Source organism: Tachypleus tridentatus, chromosome 3 (assembly GCF_004210375.1).
Source record: "Tachypleus tridentatus isolate NWPU-2018 chromosome 3, ASM421037v1, whole genome shotgun sequence".
NCBI lineage: Eukaryota > Metazoa > Arthropoda > Merostomata > Xiphosura > Limulidae > Tachypleus > Tachypleus tridentatus.
This window is the reverse complement of record NC_134827.1, coordinates 52,541,407-52,554,826: the sequence shown is the minus strand read 5'-3', so window position 1 is coordinate 52,554,826 and position 13,420 is coordinate 52,541,407. Positions and strand designations below refer to the sequence as shown.

Below are 13,420 nucleotides of genomic sequence, written 5' to 3'. Positions count from 1 at the left end.
TTTAGAATTTTTAATTTCAACTGGAACACCAACCAGTTTCTTACCATATATATTGTTGTAGCAAATTAAAGCTGGTTAAACTGTAATCTTATTACACCAAGCTTGCCAGAGGTCTGCATGTTACCTTGTACCCAGGACTAACTACACTGTTGGTTCGACAGAGCATTCTCAAAGTCTTATGATGACAAACAATGTCTTAGTGAATAGTGTTTATTTATTTATTGTACATGTTTAATTCAACTTGTTTTGTTCCTTTCATGTTGGTAATATACCATAATTAAATTTATGCATCAACAAATGTCATTGTGTGTTTTCTACATGGATAAAAACCATTCATCTATTTTTGTCAAGCTAGTGTTTTTTACATTCTAAGATCAAAGGTTATGTATGTGTTAGTACCAGAAACAAAAGTATCTAAATAAACCTTTCTGTAACACAAAGTTTTATTAAAACTGTTACACACAGTACTTAAGCACGAGGCCCACCACGGAAAGGAAGCAAACTTGCTACCTGCAGCCCTGGAATCTTGTCCATATCCTAAAATAAACAAAATATTTACTCTTATGTTTATAAGAAACATTAGTGTGAAAACAATTACTTCTTACAATATTAATCACCAGTGCAAAAACAAATTGTTTTTAAAGACTGACTTATTTATAAAAAACTTATCTGACTTTGATATATATTACTTACTAACATAAAAACTACTTACTTATAAAAAACTTATCTGACTTTGATATATATTTTACTTACTAACATAAAACTACTTATTTATAAAAAACTTATCTGACTTTGATATATATTACTTACTAACATAAAAACTACTTATTTATAAAAAACTTATCTGACTTTGATATATATTACTTACTAACATAAAAACTACTTATTTATAAAAAACTTATCTGACTTTGATATATATTACTTACTAACATAAAAACTACTTATTTATAAAAAACTTATCTGACTTTGATATATATAACTTAGTAACATAAAAACTACTTGTTTATAAAAAACTTATCTGACTTTGATATATAGTACTTACTAACATAAAACTACTTGTTTATAAAAACTTATCTGACTTTGATATATATTACTTACTAACATAAAAACTACTTATTTATAAAAAACTTATCTGACTTTGATATATATTACTTACTAACATAAAAACTACTTATTTATAAAAAACTTATCTGACTTTGATATATATTACTTACTAACATAAAAACTACTTATTTATAAAAACTTATCTGACTTTGATATATATTACTTACTAACATAAAAACTACTTATTTATAAAAAACTTATCTGACTTTGATATATATAACTTAGTAACATAAAAACTACTTGTTTATAAAAAACTTATCTGACTTTGATATATAGTACTTACTAACATAAAAACTACTTGTTTATAAAAAACTTATCTGACTTTGATATATATTACTTACTAACATAAAAACTACTTATTTATAAAAACTTATCTGACTTTGATATATATTACTTACTAACATAAAAACTACTTGTTTATAAAAAAACGTATCTAACTTTGATATATATTACTTACTAACAAAAAAACTACTTATTTATAAAAACTTATCTGACTTTGATATATATTACTTACTAACATAAAAACTACTTATTTATAAAAACTTATCTGACTTTGATATATATAACATAGTAACATAAAAACTACTTGTTTATAAAAAAACTTATCTGACTTTGATATATATAACTTACTAACATAAAAACTACTTATTTATAAAGATTGACTTATTAACAAAAACATAAAGATGATGACCTACCATTTGTTTCAACATCTCAGTAGTATCAGGATCCACTTCAATGACATCTAAGTCAATGGCTGAAACCTGTGACAAAACCAAACCATAGTACTCAGTATACATTACTGTTCTTTAATGTCACTGAACTTCATTTTTGAACAGTAAATGTTAACCAATAATTTACAATCATTTCTTACAATGTTAAAAACAGACATTGTCCCATTTTCCAAACACCAATATCACATGACAAACATAACTTAGGATCATTCTAGTGATATAAGAAAAGGTTGAAATACATTTATCAGACATCAATATTTTCATAAATAAAATACTTATGAGAACTTATAAAAGAAAATGAGATACTTCAACACCTATTTTACCAAAGTGATGCATCAGGATATTTAAAGTTAACTAACTTCTCATAATAAGTAATCTTCAGTGTTATTATAACAAGTTTTAAACATCTTTATGAAGTTATCATTTCATTCACAGTCCAGATGTTGTGGTGATGTTACATAAGTAACATGTTGCACAGATGTGGCAGACACGTTGTATCCTACTTTATTTTACACTCAGAACGTCATTGAATATTTAGGTTAACTTAACCAAAATTAAACCAATATAGAGGAACACCTTCATACCTATACTAATTAACAACCTAACACCTAACTTTGACACCATCTACAATCCCGTACCCATTTATACTCTTGTCCCTAAGACATGTGCTCGGCAACGGTCTGTTACAAACTCTCTCTTTGTTAACCTGAAGATGACCTGAGAAGGTCAAACTGTTTTTCTTTATTTTAATAAGTTTTAACACCCATACTAGTTGTCCTAAGATACATTCTTATTTCAAGTGGGTTTCTCGTTGTTATGGGGATTTTACATGAATTGTAAGTCTATAGTGTTTCTTTGTGTACTGTGTTACCTGTTTAAAACAAACTACATTATGCCATTGTTAACATGTGATCCTAACAAAATGACATTTATTTCATTCAACAGTGCAGAAAATAAAAACTATCCCTAATTTTGTGAAGATAAAACAACTGGAGATTATTAACCAATATAAAAACATTATCCATAATTTACAGAAAAAACTACTAAACATCATGTTAAACTCAAAATATAAAGAACAAATTACCTATTAAAAAAAATTAATCCAGACCATCAACTGGCCTGTTGCATTCAACCAGAAATGTATGGACAATGCAACATCAATCAAGTCAACAATAAGAACAACAAGAGAAGATCCGCTAACACAAAAAACTAGAAAAACTAAAGTGCCACCAACAAAATAGACACCAACACGGCAAAATCAACCAACTTCTTAATTAAGAGATTCGAATGACCATGAAGCAATGAAGACATACAAGGCACTCAGCTTCACAGTAACACTGAGACATATTCCATCCATAAAATGAGTCTGCCTGCTAGAAAACTGGTGATGCACTCCAGACAAACTGAAAACAACCACCAGAAAAAGACAACTTTAACAATTCCACCAACAGCCAACAACCTATCTTTCCAGGTAGAACTGAAAACATCTATTTCCCTAAAACACCTAAAAACAGTATATTAAACAACTTTAACAAATATTTTTCATGCAAAACCATCAACATAATTTTGCAGAACAGAAATCTAAAAAACAACCCCACACAAAAAAAGATATTAATTCTACAAACAACTTAAAACAAGACAATGACATCAAAATTCTAAGGGCAGTGCTATAGTTATTATGAACACAAATGAATACATTCAATAAATGAACAGGTTATTAGATACAAACAAATTCAAACTACTAAACACAAATCCATCAAAAACACATGAAAACCAATTAAACAAAATACTACTGCAAATGAAAAAAACCGACACAATCTCAGAAAACATTTATTCTTACCTATAGAAAACAGACTCATGTACAACACAACTATACAGCATACCCAAACCTCACAAATCAGATTGTCCACTACGACCCATAATGTCGACCTATGAATCATTTAACTATAACCTCAGTAAATATATAGTGTGGACATTTTCTAAATATGTAACATCAAGACTCTTTTAACTTTAAATATATTCTTAATCAACTAAATCATAAAGCATTAATGGTCAGTTTGATGTAATCTTCCTCTTCACAGAAGTCCCCACAACTGAAGTCTGCAAGATAGCTTTAGAACTTTATATTCAAGACCCCCAACCACTGATACACATCCACAGTAACCAATTAGCAACCCTTATAGAATTCACTACCACCAAAGATAACTTTATGTTCAATATAAAAATGACCAACAAATAAATGACCCAAGTATGGGGAATCCTGTGTCATTAGTTTCAGCCAACATTTTTATGATACAGATTGAATCACAAGCACCCTTACACCCACCACTATACTGATACAGGTCTGATGATGATACAACTGTTGGATTCACACTACAGAACACACAGTTTATTCAATCACATTAACACGATACACCCCAACATTAAGTTCACCTGTGAACAGGAAAAAAACTAACCAAACAGCATTTCTTAAGTTAAAAATCACTAGAACTGATACACAATTCAAAACAGAAATCCACAGAAAAATGATCCATATTGGATTATACATTTCCTGGGACACAAAACAAAACAAAAACTCAACCTATTAAGAAACCAAATAAACACAACCACAAAACTATGTTCACAAGGTAAAATTAAAGATGAAATCAACAAAATAAAACAACACTTCATCAACATCAACAAATTTCCTCAAAAAGCTGTGGTAAAAATTATACACACACACCTAGACCAACAACAGTAAATCCCAAGAAACAACAAACTACAAAACCTTACACTGCTGTATACCATATGTTCCCGACATCAGTGAAAAAATAACCAACATATGGAAAAAACTTATAACAAAACACAACATTCCAGTAAACACCAAATTTACTGGAGAAAAATGGAAACTTGGTTCAAACAACAACAAAACTTCAAGCATCTTTAAACTCTGCAAATCAAATAAACACAACATAATCACAGAAAACACCCAGATACTATGTTGGGAAACAAATATAAACAAACACAAAATCAAAGAAGCCCTACTTATACAGCAACTAAAACCAAAATTCAACCAATATAAAGGAACAACTTTACCAATTAATAACCTAACTTCAATGCTGTGCCTGTTTACATTCTTTCTTAAGACATGTGCCAGGCAGTGGTCAACTGCAAACTCTTTGTTAACCTGAAGATGACCTAATAAGGTCAAAACATTGTTCTCTTTTTTATTTTAATAAAAGTGTTAATACCCATACCAGTCATCTTGAGATAAATTTTTAGGTTAACTTTAGGCTTAGCATTACTCATTTAACTTTTAACCTTTCAACCATACTGCTCCAAGGTTACTACTGACAGTAATTAATTCTAATGTTTATCATGTTTCACAATTCCAGTTACACATTTCACCGTATTAACTTCTACCTTTTTCACACTTGACCACAAACACAATTATGATCAAACCTTAACCACGTTTTACCAAAACATCAAGTAACAAAAGCCTGAAATACAGAGTCTCAACTGGTACAGACAATCAGAGACATTACTTGTGGCGTGACAAGTAACAAGCTTGAAGACAAAATTATTTGAACTTACATCCGGTACATAGTTGTCCCTGCGCTCTCTCTCTTCTTCTTGAAGTTTGATGGAGATCCCTCGAACGGGTCCTCTCTGTATTCTTTTCATCAAGTGAGTGACAAACCTGTTAATTAAAAACAGTAATATCTGAATAATTGATTTTAATAAAATTACATGCTCTATAGCCTTGCACAACAACTCATTACAAAGTTAAAACCACTGTTCACTTTTCAGGAAATCAATTATTCCTCTTTTATAAATCCTTTAAAGTGCTACCATCTACTGCTTCACCTACATGGTATTTGTAACACAGTTGTAACATAAAGAAACTCCAGTGAAACATTTTCAAATATATTTTCTCGAAATTGCACTTACCAAATAGACATTGGGAACAACTATTATATTTTAGTCACTAACAAGTATAATCTAATATTTTTTTGAAAGGTTACAATATGTAAGAACATTTTCTCTTCACAAGAAGTAAAGCACAAAATATCTAATTATGAAGAATGATTAGTAATTATCACAAACATACAGTTCAAGAAAGAAATAAAACACCTTACCCAGCAATCTTGTTCCTCAACTTTTTGCTTGGTATTATAGCAATCTCTTCACATATCCTTTTATTTGTGTGGAAATCCAGAGTAAGACGTGTGTAATATTTTTCAATTATTACACGTGATGCCTTTTTAACCGTCTTAGTTCGGACTCGACCCTGAAATAATAAAAATAAGTAGCCATAATGTAAATTAATACGTACATAAATTATGGGGCATTAACGTTCCTGTTGCTCCATTAAGGATCTCCTGACTCCATAACTTTCTATAACTAAATAAAACTACTCACAGCTTTGATCCATCAAATATTCCTTTATTATACTACTGTAAAGACACTGTTTATACCACTCTGGTTTTACCATAACATTGTTACAAAGTAAATACCCAATGCATTTCTTCTGTTCTAAAACTGGAAATCAATTTTGGTTTAATGGGATTGAAGACAGACTCCTGTTGTGCCAACTCTATTTAAAAAACAAACAAACTAGTTATGATACAAATAAGGAAAACACAGTAACCACTGAATAATTTACCTTTCTCAATGCACGGTGCATCCAACAGTTCTAAACACTGTCCACTTTTCATTCAAAATAAACTTGTGTATGTAAAAACAATAAAAGTAACACTTTCACATAGTGGTTCTGTTATATAATAGTGTTTAATCTTTAAGATGACCAACTCAATGTTAAAGTTGCTGAAAATATCACTTTGAAAAGTAATACCAAACAATTACATCTGCCCGAGAGTGTACGTTACGGGTTATTACAGATGATCACCAAAAACCAGAAAGCACTAAATCCACTTGTGAAATTAAAATAATTATTACTAATAATGTTTTATACACTAAAGTGAGTCTTTTATCTGACCTGAAACTTCCTTCATATGACCATGAGTGAATTAATTAATTGTGCAGATATAATTCATTTAATCAAGAGCTAGTTTGCTCTTTACTGACCACTCGCAAGTTTTTGACAGCTAAAGTTATATATTTGTGACAAATATTAATGTTCAATGTTAATCTAATGAAGTTAAATGGTTTGCAATGTTCGAAACCTATACAGGTTCCTGGTAAAGTCTCTGAAGTTCCAAATTAATAAGCATCAACCACAACTCTGGTTTTTCAGGTTTATAGTATAGAAACTTTATATTAAGTAGCAATGTAGATAATACATTAGGGTTTACATATGTTGTTGATTCTTACACTTAAGAATTTTCTCCAATTTTACTGGATAGGCAGGACTTTTACAACAGAGATTAAACAGTATACATAATGTATTTTATAAATTCAACATTAAAATAGATATATAACAATATATCTGTCCTCCTTAACGAATTAATAATTGACATGAGACAATTTTTAACCATTATGTATATATATACACACACACACACTGATAAAGATACATTTAATATAATATACTGTCAGAGATTGGTTTGTTTTGAATTTTGTGCAAAGCTACACAAGGGCTATCTGCACTAGCCATCACCACCCACTGCCAGCTCTTTGGCAACTCTTTTACCAACGAATGGTGGGATTGACCAATCACATTATAATGTCCCACAGCTGAAAGAGCGAACATGTTTGGTATGACTATCTGCACTAGCCATCCCTAATTTAGCAGTGTAAGACTAAAGTGAAGGCAGCTAGTCATCACCACCCACTGCCAGCTCTTTGGCAACTCTTTTACCAACAAATGGTGGGATTGACCAATCACATTATAATGTCCCACAGCTGAAAGAGCGAACATGTTTGGTATGACGAAGACTCGAACCCATGATTCTCAGATTGCTAGTCGAGTGCCTTACCCACCTGACCATGCTGGGCCTGCTGTGAAGGAATTATACAACTTTAATCATAACAGTATATAACAATAGTGCCTTACCCACCTGACCATGCCGTGCCTGCTGTGAAGGAATTATACAACTTTAATAACAACAGTATATAACAATCAATACAGATAACCTTACAATCATAAAATTACATGTTAATGTACTTCTGCACATGTTCTCAACCCCTCTGACATGGTCACTCTCCAAATCATATTCTTGTGATGTTATACTCTAATTTAACCGTCTTCTGTCAGTGTGTCGTGATCAGTGTAATAACAACAAGTTCTGATGCAAATGTTATAAAACTAACCCTAAAGTAAATATTTCTTTTTACATAGTTGAACAGTTATTTTTGTAACAATTAAAATTTTTAGGAAAATAACAAACAGTGTTCAATACCTCTATTGTCTGGTTAAAGTGAAAGACTTATCACAGTAAAGGGACACAAATACAAGGTAAGTAGACAATAAAAATTTGACCTTTTTAAATATAAATAGAAACATTTCAGAGTCCTTGAACTTTTGATTTTTCTTCAACAGGTTTGTTAATGCCAGAAAATTATTTTACAAAACTTACTGTAATAACCAGCCTTTCCCAAAAATGTCATTAAACCTTTCTTGTTAGTAGGACTTGTATAATTCACAACACAATCAACTTTAACTTGAATGTCAGAATTACTCAGTTTGAAGTTACATTTATTTCTGTTATTTTCAAGTTCACAGGTGACTGTGTCAACTGTCACCAGTATCTATTATTTGTCCTTGGGTAAATTTCTTTGCCTGAGCTCAAGTCACGGTAAATGAGGGAAATACATCTGGATTCTCCTCAACAACACTGCCATCCTCAGATGAAACAGTGATCAGCTCACTAACCGTTCTGGGTCTGGATTCTCAACAACACTGCCATCCTCAGATGAAACAGTGATCAGCTCACTAACCATTCTGGGTCTGGATTCTCAACAACACTGCCATCCTCAGATGAAACAGTGATCAGCTCACTAACCATTCTGGGTCTGGATTCTCCTCAACAACACTGACATCCTCAGATGAAACAGTGATCAGCTCACTAACCATTCTCGGTCTGGATTCTCCTCAACAACACTGCCATTCTCAGATGAAACAGTGATCAGCTCACTAACCATTCTGGGTCTGGATTCTTCTCAACAACACTGCCATCCTCAGATGAAACAGTGATCAGCTCACTAACCATTCTGGGTTCAGCAACAACTTTTCTCCCAGCCACATCATTTCCTAACAACAGTGAAACATCCTTAACTGGCAAAATAAGTCTTAATCCACCACAACTGGTCCTGAACTAGATCTAATATTAAATAAGTTATTAAAAGGAACTCTGAAAAAGCCAATCTCAATACCCTGAGCAATAAAAGACTCACCAGTGGCAGAACTTGAACCTAAAGACAGTATGGGTCATTCCATGTCAAGTCATCCAGATTTTGGAAAATTTTCCAGGTGACCCCCTCAAAATGCCTTGAAAAAATTCACATGTGCTCATCTACCCATGTAATGAAAACTTGCCAGAAATTAGATCAATATCTCTAATAGTTTCTGATTTACAGCCCTGTAAAATTTAAGGTGTTTTTTTTGGCAAATTCATTTTCGAGCAACTTTGGCTGCTTAAAGCTGCAAGAGTAATGGTGGTAAGGCTGAAATTTGCTACACTGACTGAATTAATCTCGTAGAATTCAAAACTGGTCTCAAACCATGTTTATCTATCTTAGCATTTTCATAGTGAGGCTGTAAAATCACCTGAAAACCCAAAATTGTAAAAAAAATTGGTTTATTTAATAAGCCATATCTCTGAGACTTAATATGATACAGTGCTGAATTTTGTTTTTAAATTTCCTATAACACATCAGTTGATAAATCAGCAATTGTTGTAATTAAAAGTCTATTAGATCTCCTGTAAAAAAATGTAGTTGCATGCAAAATTTTATGATTTAGCTAAAAATAGCCCTACTTCATCCCACTATTTAACCATGTCACCAGTTATTCAGCCTTTTCAGATTTTTACCATATATTCTTACATCTCTGAATAAGATGTACAAAAAAACACTCAGGATGGTGTTCAACCTACTTTTTGAGTAATAATTTTTTAAAGTATCCTCTGACCATACGTTTTGTACTTGAAAAACAAACTTCACTTCAGATGTGTTACTGTGTGCAAATATATCCATACAATTTTGAAATAATTTATGAATACCATTGAAAGATTCTAATCAGCCTTTACCATATATTCTTACATCTCTGAAAATGATCTTCAAAAAACTCAAGGTTGTATTATATAAAAATCAATTGTGTACGAGAAGGCTATCAGATGATGATGTGTACATAGTTGTAACTGTTGGTAGTAGCAGTGAAAGTGATGCTACAGCAGCTCAAATAGGGTCTAATGATAGCAATGACAATTATCAACCAGGGAAATACGTGGCATGCATATACAATCATGAATGGTATGTGGGAAACATAAAAGATAGATCAGATGAACATCCCGATGTGTTGGTGTCATTTATGAAGAAACGAACTGTTCTCATGGCCTGCAAGGTCACATAAAGATGAAAGCTGAATTTCTTTCAAACATATTCTTTGTCTGATAAGTGCACCTACTATGCAAGGCAGGAGTGCTAACCACTAACTTCTAAGTCAAAGTGATCTCAATATAACCAAACTCAAATTTTAGAAATTTATTCAAGCTGTCTGAACAAATCAGTGTTTATTTGATGTTGTTAAGGCTAATTTATCGCCAAAGCAGTTTTTGAAACATTTCATTGTCACGATTATTGCAGTTTGGTGTGACTATAATTTTTCTCAGTTATACCCTGTTGTAGCACTATGCTTTTTGTGTCTGATTTATCTTTGCATTTATTATATTATGAATCTTAAACTCAGCCATATCTGCATAACATTGATGCATACACAATATATTTGCATTGCCATGTGATATAACTGGTTATGCCAATAAACTTGTTCAGAAATGAATTAATTCTTTCTTGTTTCTTACAACTTCATTATTTAACATTGTGAAAGGCTGGTTAGAATATTTCAGTGGGATTCATAAAATTCTGACAAGTATTTTTCCAAATTGTATGGATATATTTGCACACAGTAACACACCTGAACTGAATTTGTTTTCAAATAAAAAACGTATGGTCAGAGGATACTTTAAAAATTTATAACTCAAAAAGGAGGTTGAACACCATCTTGATTTTTTTTGTAGATCATATTCAGAGATGTAAAAATATATGGTAAAAATCTGAAAAGGCTTAATAACTGGTGACATGGTCAAACTGTGGCTTGAAGTATGGCTATTTTTAGCTAAATCATAAAATGTTGCATGCAGCTATATTTTTTACAGATCTAACAGACTTTTCATTACAACAATTGCTGATTTATCAACTGATATGTTATAGGAAATTAGAAAAAAATTTCAGCTCTGTATCATATTAAATCTTAGAGATATGGCTTATTACATAAAGAGATAAACTTGGTTTGAGACCATTTTTGAATTCTGTGAGATTAATTCAGTCAGTGTAACAAATTTCAGCTTTCTACCACCATTACTCTTGCAGCTTCAAGCAGCCAAATTTGCCCGAAAATGAATTTGTCAAAAATACAGAAAAATTAACTGAAGTTTACATGGCTGTAAATCAGAAACTATTAAAGATATTGATCTAATCTTTGGCAGTTTTTCATTATATGGGTAGATAAGCACATGTGAATTTTTTCAAGGCATTCTGTGAGGGTCACCTGCAGCCCCCTAGATGATTTGATGTGAAATGATCCGTATACCATCTAACAACTTAGTTGCTTCAGTATCATATAAAATACTTATGGGAATAGTGTTAGTAGTTTCATTTGTCAAACACATAGAATCAAAAAGCACAAAAGTTCTAAATTTCTCCCAAACTACATCAGCCTTCACACCGATGGCTAAATCAACGTGAGGTGATCTGGCAAAACCACGTCCACATGAGAATACAAATGTACTGGGTGTTGTCTCCTTTTCTTTTTCAAATGCCAGTAATTGGACATAATACAATCAAGATGTTTACAAAAATGGCAAATGGACCTTCTTAGTTTTATCCTAATTGCCAGAAGATTTCAAACTGTACATAAGAATCTTCAACTGTAATGGATTGGACTGATACAGATTTCTACTGAAAAGGCACAAATTTATTTTTATGAAAAGTGATTTCATGTGTAAAGTAAGTTCTGAGGTCATTGAACAATGTTTAACTTCCTCAGTTAGAAATGATTTTCTTAATTAGTCAAAACTGTTGTCAACATGCACAGAATTACACCACCAATCAAAATATATTTATTTTTCATGGGCAAATTCCATACAAGTTTGGCTACCTTGCTTGCAATAAACTTGAAACTTTTGGCAGTGAGCTTCCAGTATCTTGTATCCTTTCAGAAGAGCTGCTTTAACCTTATAATTTCTACAGTCTTATACAAAGGGAACAATGTAAAGTTCTAATACTTTACTAGCTAAAAAATTCTATAATAATAAAGATTTGTTTATATTAAATTTATGATACAACATCGGTGCGCGGATGTTAAATTCACACACTCAGAATTAAGAAATAACAATTAGATTCGCTCCTACCCAAATACTGCCTCGTTACTAACTGTACAATTTCGAACTTCGTCTGTATCATTAATACAAAGGTGTAAAACAATATGTCTACTACTAGCTTCTCACTAAGCCTAACTGGTTAACGGTATATTGGCAAGATTCCACTTTACCCTCAATTACAGAATACATTGTTTCAAGTTCTTATTTTTCGTTATTCAACACATAAAAAATAAAATTAAAAATATCTCGACCCAATAAACCAACTAACCAAAATATGTGAATCTCTAAATATACACCTACCATTTTTCGATCAGTACACTATTTATACAGCGTGCTGCGATGTGGATGATGGGAAATTACTCTTAAAGAGGTCGCTTCGAATACAATGGGCTGAGAAAGATATGTTTAGAAAGTTCATATAGTCTGATTGAAATAATTAAAAGAAAAATATTAGTTTCTTGTAATTTGATACACCATAAGTACAGTACCTTCAAAGTTATTAACTTTTTTGCTTGTTTTCTTCTGTGTGACTTACTTATATTAAAAAAGAACTACAAATTTTGTAGACATTTTAAAATATTCCATGTTTTTGAACTACAGAATTTACTAATTTTATTTGCTAGTTGTTTCTCGAAAACTTTCAACGTTTTAGTAAAACTAAGATGAAATAAAAGAATTATTGTTGCAACCCAAAGCTATATAATGGGATATCTGCGCTCTGTCAACTGCCTGACATCTAACAGTGGATTATTGAGTTCCAAAGACATTAAGTAACAACTGACCTATCAAGGGACGCGCAGGGGAAAATATAGGAATAACGTTGTGATATGAATTTATTGATTTAATATACAGTCTAAATTTAGGTCATATTTTATAGAAAAGGACATAATTAATTCAAATTAAACATTTCTTTTTAATAAATGCTTGATGAAAGCAGCAATAACATTTGTTTAGTTTGTCTATTAAAAGTTCTGTCATATCCTAAAGACAGCTGGTATGAGTATTAAAACTAATTAACCTACTCTCTTTGTTAATCTGAAGCTGATC

At 31.4% G+C, this 13,420-nt stretch overlaps 1 protein-coding gene across 1 annotated transcript; it reads right to left on the bottom strand.

Annotated features, from left to right (window-relative positions):
• Positions 1-425: 425 nt before the first annotated feature.
• Positions 426-12,814, bottom strand: RpS17 (ribosomal protein S17). Its single transcript, XM_076494047.1, has 5 exons — positions 12,674-12,814; positions 5,954-6,105; positions 5,409-5,514; positions 1,800-1,865; positions 426-537 (listed from the first exon to the last, which is right to left on the bottom strand). The coding sequence occupies exons 1-5, from the start codon at positions 12,674-12,676 to the stop codon at positions 469-471; spliced, it is 396 nt and encodes a 131-aa protein (XP_076350162.1). The 5' UTR covers positions 12,677-12,814; the 3' UTR covers positions 426-468.
• Positions 12,815-13,420: the final 606 nt, after the last annotated feature.

Bases quoted from the DNA above. Each gene is read 5' to 3' on its own strand.
- RpS17 (XM_076494047.1), bottom strand. The intron at 5,515-5,953 runs GTAAGGTGTTTT...TTTAATTAACAG, and splicing joins TTGAGGAACAAGATTGCTGG to GTTTGTCACTCACTTGATGA. The intron at 538-1,799 runs GTAGGTCATCAT...TGTTTATTTTAG, and splicing joins CTGAGATGTTGAAACAAATG to GATATGGACAAGATTCCAGG.